Source organism: Botrytis sinoallii (assembly GCF_014898435.1).
Source record: "Botrytis sinoallii strain Bc 23 chromosome Unknown BSIN_004, whole genome shotgun sequence".
Taxonomy (NCBI): Eukaryota; Fungi; Ascomycota; class Leotiomycetes; order Helotiales; family Sclerotiniaceae; genus Botrytis; species Botrytis sinoallii.
Genome location: NW_024066031.1, coordinates 2,587,192 through 2,603,421, shown reverse-complemented (window position 1 = coordinate 2,603,421; position 16,230 = coordinate 2,587,192). Strand labels below are relative to the sequence as shown.

The 16,230-nt window shown below is 44.1% G+C and overlaps 5 protein-coding genes across 5 annotated transcripts; 2 read left to right on the top strand and 3 right to left on the bottom strand.

Moving 5' to 3' along the window:
* Positions 1-339: 339 nt before the first annotated feature.
* Positions 340-1,791, bottom strand: EAF02_003196 (uncharacterized protein; the record flags this gene model as incomplete). The annotated part of the gene is made up of 1 exon (XM_038899244.1): positions 340-1,791. The coding sequence occupies one exon, from the start codon at positions 1,789-1,791 to the stop codon at positions 340-342; it is 1,452 nt and encodes a 483-aa protein (XP_038761532.1).
* Positions 1,792-4,700: 2,909 nt separating this feature from the next.
* EAF02_003195 (uncharacterized protein) lies at positions 4,701-5,858 on the top strand (the record flags this gene model as incomplete). Its single annotated transcript, XM_038899243.1, has 2 exons — positions 4,701-5,375; positions 5,427-5,858. 2 exons carry the CDS (start codon positions 4,701-4,703, stop codon positions 5,856-5,858), a joined length of 1,107 nt encoding a protein of 368 aa, XP_038761531.1.
* Positions 5,859-6,971: 1,113 nt separating this feature from the next.
* On the top strand, positions 6,972-12,208 carry EAF02_003194 (uncharacterized protein). The gene is made up of 4 exons (XM_038899242.1): positions 6,972-7,162; positions 7,249-7,401; positions 7,640-10,895; positions 10,952-12,208. The coding sequence occupies exons 1-4, from the start codon at positions 7,101-7,103 to the stop codon at positions 11,972-11,974; spliced, it is 4,494 nt and encodes a 1,497-aa protein (XP_038761530.1). The 5' UTR covers positions 6,972-7,100; the 3' UTR covers positions 11,975-12,208.
* A 282-nt stretch (positions 12,209-12,490) lies between these two features.
* On the bottom strand, positions 12,491-13,322 carry EAF02_003193 (uncharacterized protein; the record flags this gene model as incomplete). The annotated part of the gene is made up of 2 exons (XM_038899241.1): positions 12,491-13,221; positions 13,283-13,322. The coding sequence occupies 2 exons, from the start codon at positions 13,320-13,322 to the stop codon at positions 12,491-12,493; spliced, it is 771 nt and encodes a 256-aa protein (XP_038761529.1).
* Positions 13,323-14,109: 787 nt separating this feature from the next.
* Positions 14,110-15,944, bottom strand: EAF02_003192 (uncharacterized protein; the record flags this gene model as incomplete). Its single annotated transcript, XM_038899240.1, has 5 exons — positions 14,110-14,825; positions 14,880-14,896; positions 14,954-15,681; positions 15,732-15,771; positions 15,823-15,944. The coding sequence occupies 5 exons, from the start codon at positions 15,942-15,944 to the stop codon at positions 14,110-14,112; spliced, it is 1,623 nt and encodes a 540-aa protein (XP_038761528.1).
* Between the last annotated feature and the right edge of the window lie 286 nt (positions 15,945-16,230).

Genomic DNA, 16,230 nt, shown 5'->3' with positions numbered 1-16,230 from the left:
ACCTACTGGGATGATATCTGGCGGCATGAGATTTCAGAAATCATTTCTCCTCTTGAAATGCCAGGAGACGTGTATGATCTTATCAAAGAAGTGATTCTTTCTTCAACATTATGATGATTAAGAATAGCAATGTATGATTAATCCGACCAGGTTTCATCTTAGATATTGGCGGGCGTGTTCTACTTGACATGCAACTCATCCCAAACCAGAGGTTCAAATGACAAAGTTGCTTGCCTTCTTTCACACTTGTAAGAACTATCACATTACTCAACCACAAATAAGACTCAGCATCATGCAACAAAACTTAAAATCGATGGAAATCCTTCATCAGAGGGTATCTTATTCGCTATCATCACTACTACTATCCCCACTCTCCTCGTCGTCATCCTCATTTATCTCAATTTCTTCATCTTCTGCCCCTTCAGGAGCTGGTAACATAACAAACGCTTTCAAACATGTAACGCGATTTCCGGTCTCGTATGTACCAATCAGTTTTCCGACTTGGTTTACTTTCTCTCCAACTTGCGCCAAATCCTTGGCTGCAGATAATTTGTATAGTCTGACAGCGCCATCACTGCTTGCTGCCACAATCAGAATGTCTCTGGAAGAACCTTCTCCAATGTTCAAGACGGCGAAATCCTTGATACGTCCAGTTACTCCGCTATCTTTACCACCAAGTTGTGCGAATAGCTTAGCGGCGGGTATTGGCTGTGTTTTTCCTTCGGCAGCTTTTGCACTTTCTAAGTCTCCAGTATTTGTGGAATAGAACAAGATTCTTCCATCCTCCGTGGAGACAGCCAAGACTTGAGAATCTTCGTCATCTCCCACTTGCACGTAAGACAGTTGATGGATTTTGGACCTTGGTGTTGGTACGATCTTGCACCTAACCTTACAGTCCATTCCGAAAACCAAGATTCCTTTCTCGAATCCTACGCAGAACTCCTCCCCGCCCTCTTTTGTATTACCCCATGCGACTCTCCTTCCCTCTCCACTACTAAATCTCCCTTCCCCGACCTCGACTAACATATCTCTCTCGAAATTCAACACACCCGCCTTCTTTCCTGTGACCAAATTCCATAACCTCATAGACTTTTCTCCCTTTCCAACACTGAGCATGAGTTTCATACTTGGATGCACGGCGAAATCGTTAACTCCACTTGGTTGTCCGCCGAGAGGAGCCGTATCACCACTGGGTCTACCCACGGCTTTAGGTATTGGCGCCTTAATGGTACTCAATAGACTCCAATCTCTTGTCCTCGTAACGGCAATTGTCGAATCCTCCGCAGAGCTCATCAGCTTACTTCGGGTGGGAAAATAAAGGGCAGTGATTGAGGAAGCATGATGAAGTAGTGAGCCAAGTTCGCGATTTTGTGGATTTTCCACAACGGCCTTGGCTGTAAGGGAGGGAATTACGGGAACTGATATCTTGGATGGAGGGTGTGCGGAGATGTGGTAAAGATTTATGCGCTCGTCAGTACTGCCGGTTGCGAGAATGATCTTTTGTGATTGTTTGGGGACTGGAGCAGAGGGAGGAGAGAGTGCTAAAGTTCGAATAGCAGAGGTATGCGCATTAAAGAGAAAGGTATCTGCGAATTGGACGTCATCGTCAGAGCGAATTGTTGTGGTGATACCATGAAGGACTCGGTCGTAAGATCCAGTAATGATTTGAATAGTAGTAGGCTTGGAGGAATTGGCCTTTGGTGTTGCAGTTTGCTTCAATTTCTTCGTTGGTATTGATGGTGCTGCGACAGCAGGCGCCGAATCAGTAGTGTTTCTCTTTCTTTTTGCCATTTTGTGATTTGAGTTGATTTTTTGTTAGAATGATGAGAAGTCAGCTTTCGAGAAAAAAGCTCTTGGGAACTTTTGAGAGTTAAAATTATTGCAGGGATTTACCACATGGGAATCACATCTTGCAAGCCGCTTTTAGGAGAGAGCAAGCCGCTTTAACAGAGCAATAGTCACCTGACAATGAATCCCGATCGTACTTTTATCATCCAAACTCCTCGATATTTTGAGAGGAACGAAAAAACACATGCGTCCCAAGGGTCCGACGTTACTTCAAACTCTCGGTGCTGCTCATGTGTTCTTAGCCTGTTGAGCTCCAATGCATACACTTGAAGCTGCAACCGATGCAAATCATGATCAAACAACAAGCAAAGTCTCTCCAATTCGATCGTGTGAAAGTTCACCCCTATCGAATGATGATCAAGGGGTGAAAGGGCAGCATGAAATTGTATCAAGCATGGGCAAATCACTTTCTCGGTTTTTCTAGTTTTGACAGCTAATAAGTGTTTGTTAACTAAAGGTGTTTTGCCTACAGATTGCCATCTGCAATTGACAATTGGACTTCATTGGCTTTGCACCTTTACATGCTGGGCAAAGAACAACGATCCGGGTACACAAGCTTTCATGTTCAGTTGATTTTACATATATGACCACATATATCTTCTTGAAGCATCGCAAAAACTGGCCATGTCTTTTCAAATTCAAATAAAGCATCTTACGTTCAATGTTTAACGGTACTCATATCTTACCTTGATCATAGGAACCTGCAGGCAACAATGGCTGTCAACTTCTCAGATCCGAGCATGTAGTCCTGTTCCGCACAATGGAATGTCCAATCAAGATCTTATGGAAAGAAGTATACTCAATCTATGATGGCTAACCATAACTCTCATATACTGGTAGGCCGACCAACCGTTTCACAGTAATACTCATGTGCTACGCCGCTCGTTTTACTAGAAATCTACAACAACTTTCTGAATGTTCTCTGTGACTGCTCTTGGAAATACCTTACTAATACTACTACCCTTCTTGCCTCCCTCATATACCTGCAGAGGCATTATATGTTTCAGATATCGGCAAAGCTTTTTTCAATATGCCAGGCGAATGCTCAAATGTGCCTAATTCATAATAAAATTCAAACTCTATAATCGCATCTTCTTTCAGCCCCAACAGGTTTCACTGCGTATCTAAAACCTACAATATACAACAATTTACCGAGAGCTTTAGATGGAGGACTGCGAATTTCTTGTACTAAGTCTATTCTTGAGCTTCTTGCTGACTTTTTTCTCGACAGAGATATTGTATACTGTATGCCAATAATAGTTACTTTATACACCGGTTCCGTGCAACAGAATCTCAACAGCATTTGCGCTATGACTAAGTTTCTTGCGAGCCAGCCTCCACAGAGAGATATAAATCCGTGTATTGAATCACCAATATAAAACATACATTGAAACATCGCTATTCTGATTTTGAACCCTAATGTCAATATACATCTTAATCTTTAGAAATTCAGAGATCAATGACAAGTCCAAGGCTTTTGAATACATCCATTTGATAGTAAAATTCAAATAATAACTTACAATTATATGATTTGGTATCGAACACTGAAAAGAGACGAGAGTTTATTTGCTTGAATTTGTTGTTCTGTTCTTTCCGTCCTGTCAGAGCCACAAAAATTTATGGCGTGCTGGGTATCTAGCCATCAAACCCATTTTTGATGTCGATCGATCCAGCCCAGTGTTGAATGTATATCCACGTGCACACAAAAGATTTTGGTTCAAGACGTAAGTTTGTGAAAGCTATAGAAGAGGGTTTTGTATCAAAAGACAATCTCGAAAGTGCATCTCTCAGCTCACTTATTGCGAACACTGGCAATGTAGCAAGAAGTCAAAAACAATCTCAGTGTTCTGGAGGGACCTGATCAAAGAGGCGACAGAGCGTCAAGTTCCTGCCGTCTCACTTGAAACCAACCATCTGCACGTTGAAGAGGAGAAGAAGGAAAAAAAAAAAGAGGCTTCCAATCGTTATCAGTGACATCATCATCACTACCTCATTTTCCTCTCTCGGCATTATTATAGGTTGCAAGCAGATATTTGAATTCCACATCTTGTCATTTTTCCAATCAAAAATGTGCCATTGGGTGGTGGTGATGAATGAATGAATTTGAGCGACCCATTCCAATGAGGGGAAACTTCGTTGTACGACAATGGGCAACCACTCATCATGACACTTGAGCCTACTAGGTATGATGATTGCATGAATTATTAAAACAAATCGAATCACTTGTGTGCTGTCATGTTCTGAGGGGAAAAAGAGTTTGCAAGGGATTTACCCCAGATAAAGTTTAGTCCAGTAGATCATCCTAGAATTAAGTCCCGTGCCTCCAGCCCGACCTCCGACCTGTTTCTTGGCAAATATTTCTTCGTAGACATGTGAAATATTAATGAATGAGTGAGCGAAATGAATCTCTAGCTATGACTTTGCTACATAACCCTCGTAACTTCTTCATCACAAAACATACATATCTTCTCTATTCCCCCCTAGTCCTTCCAAAGTACCTTTCACATATCTCATTCATCTGTAGCTCCCCTTTGTCAATTGTTGACCCTGAGAAGCTTAATTGGTGTATACCAAGTAATGCACATTTGAGGTTCTCGTAACACATCGACAGGTAATTCTCCCAAACCCTGGCAATTGTCCTTCGCATCTTCAGAGACATGTCCATCAGACTTCAGTCAATGTTGCACACGAAGATAGATATTAGGCCAGCGATTAATATGTATATATTACATCTTGTTAACTGAAAGCAGCTCCTCCACATAAAGCTGCTACTCATCACACCTGATAGATCTTGGGAAGATTGTATTTTCGACTGCTGCCCGCCTCAGTATTATTACGAAAACAAAATCCCAATGGCGGCCCCGCATATCTATCGCCCCAAGCCGCGTCGGCCTTTCGAAACACATTCTCTTACCCTCCAAACTCCAAGTCCTTCTCTTGCCCCTTTCTCCGAGTTCATTGAAGCACCAAGCCGCACTCATTCCGTTCTCGATTTGACATCCTCTACTCTGGGAGGAATATATGAGGCGACTGGTGATAGTGACTTCGAACCCGAGACGCCGTCTACACCTTGGGGAATAGGCGCTGAAAGTCCTCAACGAGCACGCAGCCCTCCAGTCTATCGAAGACAATCTTTTGCCGACGCTCCTACCTCAGAGTCGGCTACTGTATATTCCCGGGTTTTCCGGTCTGTGCTATTGTTTGGTTTAGGACTATTGTACGGTTTACTTGTCAGACATCTACATGATGACCGACATCTTGCACCACTTCAAGTCGAGACAATTATAAAACCCAGCCACGATTGGAAATATCTTGTATTTTGGGGCATAGCTGGGGTAGGATTAGGAAGTTTATTACCACTGTTCGACAAATTCTGGGAGGAAACGGTGCAATTACCCTTTGAATCCTCTACTGGCAATTCTTCGGAAGAAGCGATCGATGCCAGCAATTCGCAGGGTATCCTTGGAGGAGACTGGATATTAGCAGTCAGAAGCGTGGGCGCTTTCATGGGAATTGCTTTTGCTATTGTACGTCCTGTTTTCAGTTTTTGTGCTCAATTCCACTAACCATTTTCCAAGCGCAAACTACCTTGGGCATCCGATATGCAAGCTTCCTTAACCCTTGCCCTTGTGAACCCAGTCTTGTGGTATCTTATTGATCGCTCCAAACCTGGACTCGCATTTTCAGCCGCCGTCGGGGCTACCGGAAGTGTACTTCTCCTAGCCTCGAACTCAGACTTGATGCCCAGTCCGGCCGCTTCCATGAAGAACAATACTGCATCTCATCAACCAGTTGATTACTCAGAGGCGGAATCCGAGATACTAGTTACAAGGGGCAACCTCGAGGCTGGAATATGGATTGCTAGTGTTCTCTTTTGTAGCTGTGTTTGTTTTGGAAATATTGGAAGAAGGCTAGCGCTCAACAGCAACAGAAGAAAAACCTCGTTCTTGAGTGAACAACCGAGAAGGACGTCAATGGGACATATGCAAGCTGCAAGACAATTGCGATAATACAAAAAACCAACACTTTCTTTGGTCAATACCTGGATATGTAAAGATTGGAAAACAATTGGCAAGCATTTTGAAATGAACTTTCGGAACTTTCCTTCTTTTCACAGTGTCTTTATTCGAGAAGAGAACATTCTTTTATGTGCTCAAGGAATACTGAGCAATGTTTTTTATTTGGGAATATCGAGGAGCATTGGAACAATGATCTAATTCAACTCGACTTGCAGCACAAGGCTGTAGATTGATCTCGATCAAGCTGCCGCCAAAATTGCAGTGATGAGGAAAGAGCCACAATCTCGAATAAGATCCAGAATTTGAGTTTCAAAATAGAAGGAAAAAAATCCAGCATTTGATTTCTTGAAACAGAGTGCCAACAACATTACTTGATGAGGAAAGAACCATGGCCTTTAGCTTGATTCGGCGTTTAGTTTTCGAAGAAGGAAAGATATACAGTACCTGACAGGTAACACTCAGTGATGATTTTCGCATGATAGTTTTGGGATAGCAGGCGTTAAGGAGGAGTGGAAAAGACGATATCCGGAAAATCACCGCATGTAAGGAAGAAGGAAATTCCAAATACTCATTATTAGTAATACCAAATTCTTCTTGTTCCAATGATAGTTGTCTTGACTATCTAGGTAGGTGTTGACTTCAATCTCTCCTTTTCACTCATGTCGATTGGTTACTAAATCAAATTAAGAATTTAGCTACTCCAGCTACATATGTATTCATATTGTTGTTGCATTCACCAACTGACTGCTCACTGTAGCCTACAATCCAAATTTATTTGACATGGCTGACTTCACATTCTCAAGACCCTCACCTCACCTCGGTTACGATGCAACACAAAGATATCCACGAAACATTTTGTTAACAACCTGAACATCTAACTTTAAAAGATCTAACAGCTTCCCCCAATAATACCAGAACGAAAGACTTGATCATAACTCGAAACTCAATAGAAAAACTTGTAAACCTAATGGAGAAAGAAATATGCTTTAAAGGCTATGACGCTTCTTTTAGGGAATCGCTTTAAAATGCCCAAAATCGCGGATTGCCTAATGTTTGATTGTCCTTCCATGCAATTTTTGAACACAGTGATATAGCAATTTTGACCACCCATCTACTATCAATTCACAACCACCAGTTTTCATTTAATTAATTATTTGAAGCATCTCAGAATCTTCCATTAAGATCGGGACTATATCCGTTTTTTTAAAAAACGGATGTCGCGGTCGCGATATTATGAGCGAGGTTGGAGCGCCCATTCGCAATCGCCTTTTACGATCAAAACAAGATGAAGCCAGGTAATTTAATTATTTGAATATTGTCAATTGATGTCGCATCATTTTCTGCATCGTTTGATATCAATTTACGATACTAACCGTGGCAGTCGAATTAATTCGTCGAGAAAGAGGAAGCTTCGCGAGTTGTTCGCAGTTTGCGACAATGAGGGCCCTATACCTGTAATCCTTGGGATAGACTCCAATGCTCCACCACCAATTCCGCAGAGGCACAATTTCTCGAGGCTTGGTGATATCTTACAGTATGTACTATAATTCTACTCGTATCATGCACAAGTATTAAACTTATTGAAACCACTCTACAATTTTCTGTAGATTTTACTGACATCATTTATAGAGATCGACCCTTCAATGAATCAAATTACCTACCCGACGACAACTTCGATCCGATTCCTTGAAACAAAAATCAGCAACTCGCCAAGCGGGTAAGGAGCTTTCGATAAAAGATGCATCTCATAAAATAGAACATTATTTCAAAAGCGATGGTGCAATACCACGAAAGAGCCGTGGGACTACTCCAATTGAAAATAGTAACGAAGGACGAAATATCGAGAGAAACGGAGATGACGTTAGGGCAACACCAGGAGCGACTGGGGTTTCTATACGCAGATCTCCCTCGAAGAGCTTGCAGACAGATTCACCGACCGAGTCTTCTGCAGCCATCATTTCATCGGTGGAGGAGGTACCTGAAATAGCTAGTCACTCTGCGACTGCGGCGCAAAAGCAAGACCAAGATCAAGAGCATGATCTATCCAGTAGAAATTTCGAAGTCGAACGTATTAAGAGAGTAGTGGAAAGCCCCCCTGGAAGCCCTGGAGTGGATCCAAGGAAAGCAGTGCCTCCATCTGCTGAAGACGTTGCGAACCTGCAAGAGCCAGTTATCTTCGGCGCGAATGATGAGAATCATCATGCTGCAACTGCTCATTTACCACCGAAAGAAGTTCAGGAAGCTCGAATAGAGGAGATTGAGAAGGCACGCGAGCACACAGGGGATAGAGGCAGACATTCAATCACAAATTCACTTAGGATTGCGGTGGATTTACCTTCCTCTCCAAGTTCGACAATAGATGCACATTCAACCACAACTCCTGCCCGGCACGATGTTTCTGCAGACACAAGTCCCGAGAATGATAATTCTCGGTACGAAGAGGCTGAGAACCCAGATAATGAGATCGATCTCAAAACTTCAACAGAGACAAAGTCCAATCGCGAGGACATTGCTCAGGAAGATGAACACAACAGCAGACACAAGACTCAAAATGAACTCTCCAGTACTGAGGCTCTAGGTAGTAATTCAATGTCAGCTGATGCTCAACTTCGTATGGAGGACCAAGCCGCTGCCGGCTCAAAAATTGCTACGGTTGCTGAGATAGCAGATTCTGAAGCTTCGAGTTCGCAGTGCGTTGAAGATTCTAAACCACTGGCACAGGAAGACAAAAGTGTAGAAAAGAAACTTGCCGTGGAAAGAACCGGCGACGACGCAAACGTTTCGCTGCCAGATGAAACAGTGCGAAGCGAAAAGGTTCGTTCGACCCCCAAAGCAAACGAAGTACCGGATTCTGAGGGCGAAGGACAAACTCCAGTCGACGCTATGGATTTGGATGTGGCTACTGTCAAGGATTCATTTGGAAGTCAAACTACGCTAGATAGTGGTCCTGCCACGAATGCAAAAGAACCAACTTCTATCGAAGAGACCCCAATGCAGCTGCCCTCTGATGCTAAGACGCCACCATCTGCAACATCTACTCCTACAACACGCAAAACACCGTCGTCAACACCCGCTCCCGTTCAAGCGCCAATTGAGCGTATGACGACAAGAGTCGCTTCAGGGGCAATCAGACATAAGTCTGTATCTGAGATTCTAGGCGAAACGCCAGCGCTGAGCACCTCTCCCACTTCGGCAAGAAGTCCTACTAGCAAGCCAGATACCGGATCAGCCGTGAACTCTCCTTCGAGAGGAAGTACGCCGGGGTCCACTCGCAGCCTGCTCCAGAAATCAAAAGAGAAGAACCAAAGTAGACTTTCAACGGTCGTGTTTGCTAAAAAGCCTACTCCTGGTCCCCGAGTCAACGATACTGCTTTGATGCCCAAGGGCGCCAATTCACATGCAGCACATGCAGCATCTCCTTATGACGATTATTTTGCGTGTTTGTATCTCAATAGCCACAACACACAAAAAACAGGCTATCCACCGTTGGATGGACTACTACAAACCGCTCATAAAACTATCACGACGTCGAATGCTTTTGTGCCCATAACTGAGAATCAAACTACAAGGATTCTGAAGCGCATATATGGGCTTCAGAACACTTCTAAATGGTCTCTGCGTCAACCTAAGCGATCCGAAGAACCCATTCGGCCAACCACACATTGGGACGTCCTACTCCAAGAAGCGAAATGGATGCGAACAGATTTCCGTGAAGAACGAAAGTGGAAAATGGCAGTGGCTAAGAACTTAGCATATGCTTGTGCCGAGTGGTTTGAAGCTAGCATTGAGGAACGAAAAATCCTACAAGTAAATGCTACTCGCCCAGCATTAGTCCTGGCTGATGCCTCGAAAGATATCGAAATGGATGATGAGACTAGTAAATCTCTTTCGCACTCTACTCCCGAACTGATCGCCTCTGCAGAATTTGATTCTCCAATGGACGATGTTGATGATGAACTTCGCCTCAGTCTTATAGATACTGTCAGCCCCACTGCGATCTTTGGTCTTCAGGATGAAGATGTTGTCTTTGGATTGAGTAGATCGCCTGCCACTGATAAACTATTAGAGGAATTGCCCTTATATGGTGCGCCATTGAGTGTTCCTTGCAATGACTTGCCTTCCTCTGAAGTTGACCCCGATCGCTTCTGGAGACGACCTGCGGTCGGTATCAGTAAGTACGTAGAGGGAAGAATGGAATTGAAGTTTCAAGGCCCCTCGCGGAAGCGGAGCCGATTTGAGTATGAAGAAGACAGTGAGGATGAAGACGCCGAAATGGGCGAATTTAGGCGTGAGAAGTCTCTTTTACCACCCGAACAAACCAATATTGGTTTATTTGACCCCGCCAACAAGCACATCCGCGACCGCATTCATGCTGGACACCAATTCCGGCCACCCTCAGAATTTCCCATGCCAGTGCAAAGTTTCTTTGAGAATCGCTCATGCTCACAGTGGACTTGTGCCGAGGACGACGAGTTGAAGAGGCATGTACGAGAGTATGCTTACAATTGGTCATTTATTTCCAACATGTTATCAAGCCGATCGCTATTTTCATCAGGTGCTGAGAGACGTACGCCTTGGGAATGTTTTGAACGATGGATAGCTTTAGAAGGGCTACCCGCAGAAATGCAAAAGACCGCGTACTTTAAGGCCTATAACAATAGAATGGAGGCAGCCCAGCGAAATCTACAGGTTATGGCTGCTGAAGCTGCCCGGCAACCCATCGTGAATGGTCAACCAGTCCCACCTCGAAAGCGAACTACCACCACCCAACGTGTGGAGAAACGGAGAAACCAGAAACATTTAAGCTTAATCGATGCAATGAGAAGATTGGCGAAGAAACGCGAGAACTCCGCCCAAAAGCAGCAATTGACTGCCGCACAGGCCGCAGCAAGGAAGCCAGCTGAACAACCTCAAACATGGACACCTATCAAGACCCCTCAAGAATTTAGTCGTTTGAAACATGACCGAGAGGAGCAATACAAGAAAAGCATGGCTGCCTTCCAGCTACGACAGGAACAGGTCAGAAGAGTACGTAGTCACAAGATTTTATCCAAAATTATGTAAACATACTGACATCGCAATAGGAAGCACAAGCTCGTCAAAGAAATGCACTTCAGCAGCAGCAGGCTCACCCCAATGGCTTGCCCCAACAGCGTGGTCCAGCTCTTCCGAACGGTCTCGTTCCTCCGATTGGACCACCCAATGGAAACGGTCATCTCGCTGTTCCTGGACAGAATAGACCTCGTCCTTTGCCCCCTCACATGGCTGGAGTTGGACCGATGCCCAACAATCTTCGAATTCCACAAGCAATGTCTAATGGTGTTCCGCAAGCCCAAATGCAGGGAGGCCTGCCATTGAACCCTGCCCTAACACCTGAGCTTGCAGATGGCGCTCGTCGTGCTGCTTTACAACAAAGGCAACAACAACACATGCAGAGCATGGCGCAGCAGCAGAATAGCCCGCATCCAGGGCAGGCGCAGAATTCCCCTCCGCGAATGAATGGAATGCCTACGCAGCCTGGATTTATGCCCAATAATATGAACTCCTACAATAACAACCATATCAATGGTATGGCTGGTTCTCCTGGTATATCAGCGCCTTCTCCAGCTCAAGCAGGCTCCCCTCGGCTAGACCTGCCACCTTCTGGACTTCCTAATGGTGGTCTGCCTCCAAATGTCCCGTTCAGTGAAATAGCACAAAACGTCAAAAAAGCTAATCCCAATGCGTCTCCAAACGAAATCCACAAATTGGTGGGTGAAAATATAGCTGCATATGCTAACAACAGGCATTTGCAGCAGCGAGGCTTGGTCCAACCTCCAAGCGGCATAGCAACCAGCGCTATGAACGCAGCAGCCGGTAACAACAGCATCGGAATGAATGGCCAAGGAGGACAGCGACCACCGCCAATCGGCATCGAGAATGCTAGTCCGCAGATGTATGCTCAAATGTTGAGTAATCATCATCAGCAGAGACTAATTACTCAGCAGGCACAACAACAGGCAGCACAACAACAGGCAGCACAACAGCAGCAGCACTCGCAAGCCATCGTGAATCAAAATCGAGGGCAAGGGAATGGTAACGGGGCGCAACAAAATGGGGTAAAATAAAGCATTGAATAATCCGCCGTGACGAAGCAAACGTTGTATGGATTTGGTTTGCCTTGTTAGGTGCCTTTGAAGGGATGATGATTGTAGAAGTATAAATAGATCTTGCTAAGCTCTTGCAAGAGTTTAAGAGCTTGCACTCAGCTTTGCTAGCTTTGCTAGCGAATGACTTATCGAATTAAGAAATATTAATGAATATATGTACAACAATTGCACCTTGTACATTCCGCAAACCCAGCATGATTAACCTTCTTGTTCTCTACTTTCCTGTCTTTAACCATTCCCTGAAGTTACTCATTTGTGAAAGGCATCTACAATCTAATTTTTGCTCAATATTATAGTTCCTGAAGTATTTTTATTAGTTTTTGAGTATTTTGAGTAATCAAAGGTTGATGAACAACGATTCCTAACAACTTTAAATTGATCCCATTGCTGATATTATCTAGGTAGTCTTCCTACTCCGCTAGGAAGTAAAAATGTTTTAAATACATTCGCTTTCCAGCCGATTTTTATTCCTCGTCATTGGAGGGTAACACATTGTACAAAAAGCAGCCGCACTGGTGTAGTGATCGCATCATACTCAATCAAATCAGTATTCCCAATCAACCCCACACAATGATCCGTGTGCCCTAGATTCACAGCCTCATTGCTTACCGGATCACTGTTCAATGCCGCCACATGAACCATCTTTAATAGATACAAACAATGCATAATGTGGTACCCTTGAGTTGTCCAGACTGATTGTGCGAAAGGAATCTCATCCAAACTCAACGGCTGCGTCAGGGTTCCATTGACAGGTTGTTCCTTTTCATCTACTGCCTGTCCATCATCAACGTACCAGTCGAATGGTCCGTACTTTGCCGCCCAACGATCAGATTCCTCCTTGTCGAAACAAAGAGGGTGGATCCAGCCGAATGACATGATGTCCCACAGGCAGCCGCGTTCCATAGCTTCTTGGGCTGAGATACCGCAGTGGGCGACTACTCGGGAGCCGCCTTGAGAAGGCGGCGGGGGAGTATTTGGTACAACTCCACTGTGGCTATCTACGAGAAGAGTAGTGAGAGTCACGGCTCCTAGCACGGCTATGGCGAGGATGCTGGAGATGAAAAAGATTCTATGACGAGTTTGCTGTCTTGTCTCTTTTCCAGTTGAAGAGGAATCCTCTTCATCTATTGAAGCCACAGACGATGAGGTGGTGCTAGCGAGAAGCTTTTCATCGCTTCCATTGTTCTCTTCGGAAAGGAATGCCCCTATTACACGATAAATCAGATTTACATCCCATAAGTTTGTGCGGAAGTAGATTTTCTATACATCTCCTGAGTTTCAACACTACATCTTCGAAACGAGCCATATCTTGAAGTGACGAGCAGCTCTGTCTGTCGTACACCAGGGATCCTTAAAAACGGTTTACGATATTTCAGGAAGTTGTAAGAAAACGGCGATAGTGGTACTCCGAATCGATTGAGCTCAACGATTACAGATAAGAGGATTGCATGGATATGTAGGATTCAACACAGAGTGTAGAACAAGACCCTGCAGTCATACAGAGAGTAGAAAAATGAAAGTTCGCATTGCTATACAAGTTGCATAGCCGTAGAAATGGTTGGGAAAAACGGGTCCAGTAAAGTCCGTACAAAATCGGACATTCAGAATCGGGACATGTGGAACGTGAATCTGCCCTCTAATTTAGCATGATGACTTGCTTCAGCAATACGTCTGCTAGTTGTCAAGGAGACGTTTAATGATTTTATTTTGTTTTACCTGTGTGGAGAATACTATGGATGGTATTCATACGATTCATGCTCATATGATTTCCAATTCTTGTTCAAGACTTTATGAGGCTTATTTATACGGGTAATTTCTATCCATCGGATTACATCTCATTTTACAGCTTTGGGTTTTATTTTTAGATAAGTTATGAAAGAAGTTGGTTTGAAAATTTATACAGTCCAGTTATTTTGTGTATACCCAAAGCATGCAAGCAAGCAATATCCAAGTCGGGATTGAAATTTCACAAGTCTGTAGAGTGGTGGTGGATTGGATGTTTTTACACAGACTACTTTCGTATAAGCTAGGCAACCAGAGAATGGCTTGAAAATTCCTAGAATCATTCAGGTCAAGCTCAAAAGCAGGCTCGATCATAATTTCCTCGCACACCAAGCAGCACATATACCAGCCACAATTCCCGTTCTCAACACCCATCTCATGGCATCAGTTTCCCCAGTATGTGATTGTCTACATACCCAATAGATCAGAGCCCCCACTATAGCTGACAGCATCTGTGGTGTCGCAATGGCAATGTTGTGTATAGCCATCGTTATTCCAGCCCTCGGTCTCAGGTCGGCTACACTCTCCAGACTAGCGGATTGATCCTCTGTGTCTGTTTCCAGGCTTCTTAAGTCTGGTATAGAAGAAGAAGCTATCTCGGCGGCAATCATGGCAAAAGGGGCCCATTGGGTGAGTGTCCAAGAAAAGCCCAATAGTGAGACAAATAACACACTTGTCATGAAACCGTCTCCTCCAAAAGTTATCCCAAACAGCGCAAAAGCCATGATAATATGTGATATCATCCACACTCGGGGAAGTGCTAGGCGATTCACAAGTCTTTTCTGCAATACCACGAAGATGCCAGATTTTGCACTTGTGAGTCGCTCTTCCTTCTGCCACTCTAGTTCTGAGTTAGATGAAGAATCCGCATCGACGATGAGATAAGGCAGGCAAAGGTTGGTGACAAGTGCCACCATTGAGAAGACTAGCATTGCCAGGGTAGCATGCCGAATTGACTGCTGTCGAAGGCCGTTATAAAATTTGGTCGAGGGTGGACCCATTTTTTCAGAAAGAGTTTGAACTTCATCTACATTGAGGTGGTCAGTAATAAAAAATAACATGAGGAGTATATGTAGCTTACAAAGCCTACTGAGAAATCTTCATGTGGTCAGCAAGTTAGCTATGCGGTTTTATCAAATATGGCGCTGAACTTACAATACAATATTGAAAAGAAATGGGAACCAAGCCAGCCAAGCGCAAAACTGGACTGCCATAATCATTTTGATCGTGGGGGGTAGTTTTCTAATCGCCCCATATATCTCTATCCATATTTTTCGGAGCCCTGATTTTTCGGATCCATCATTGTCAATATTTACCGTCTCCTCCTCAATCATTACAGATGTGATAGTGACAGTGATACCAAGCGAAATAGAGGCAATGAAGCAGAGACCCTTGAACTGAGGATTGGTCAACCAAGCAGGTCCTTTGGGCATCTCAATAAAAGCACAGCCATATCCGATTGCACTTCCAATGATGACCGCAATGCTTGCAAAAGAATTTGCTTTAGCTGCTTGAGAACCTGGACACGCATCCACAATCAACGCCCTGATACTCGCCTGAACAGGTTGAATGGCGACATTCAGTAGCCATACCCCCGTGACTGCGAATACCTGAATGACGAATTTTGCACCAAAACCATGGTCTGACACTCCTAAGAGATTGCATATTAATCGAACGGCCTCGCTCGTCCAGGAAAGCGCGTTAATACAAGCTATTGTAGCGATTGTACCGTATATCATGAAGGGTCTTCTTCGCCCCCATTTGTGTGTACAATAGTCACTTTTGTATGCTATATATGGTTGGAGCAGAGTACCACAGATTGGCCCTGCTAGCCAGACCAGAGATACTACGGAGGGTCGTAAGTCAAGGGAAATGAGATAACTCTGGTGAGATTAGTATTTGACACTGTTTAACCAAATTTAAGGAACCATACAGATCCTTGAGCCATTACTGTTGCCCAAACAACTTGGAGCCTATAGAAAATCAGTTGACGGCATATTAAGTGTTCAGTAATAGATACTGACCCTCCTAGACATATTGTAAGGCAGAGCAAAAATAGCTTGCCACGACTTGGAACTTCCTCGTCTTCTCGCCATCTTCGAATCGCTGTAGTTGATGATCTAACTTGTTGGTAATGATGAGGCATTCTATTGATGTTATTGGGGAGTAATGTGTAGTGAGGGAGATTCTTCAACGAGCAAATGTCGAAAAATCAAGCATGTCACAGGAAACGTACAGAACACCCGGAGAACTGAAGAGAAGTCGTCCTCAAGAGATCCACACTCAAATAATTTGACGTGATTGGAGAAAGCCAACAAGTCATTCTTCTTCTTCAGTTTGGTTGGCTGTATACTGTAGCGATAGATTTTGTCCAAAATTCGGGCTCAGAAATGTCCGAAAATGGTCGGGACAGTTCCCCACCCGAAGCCACC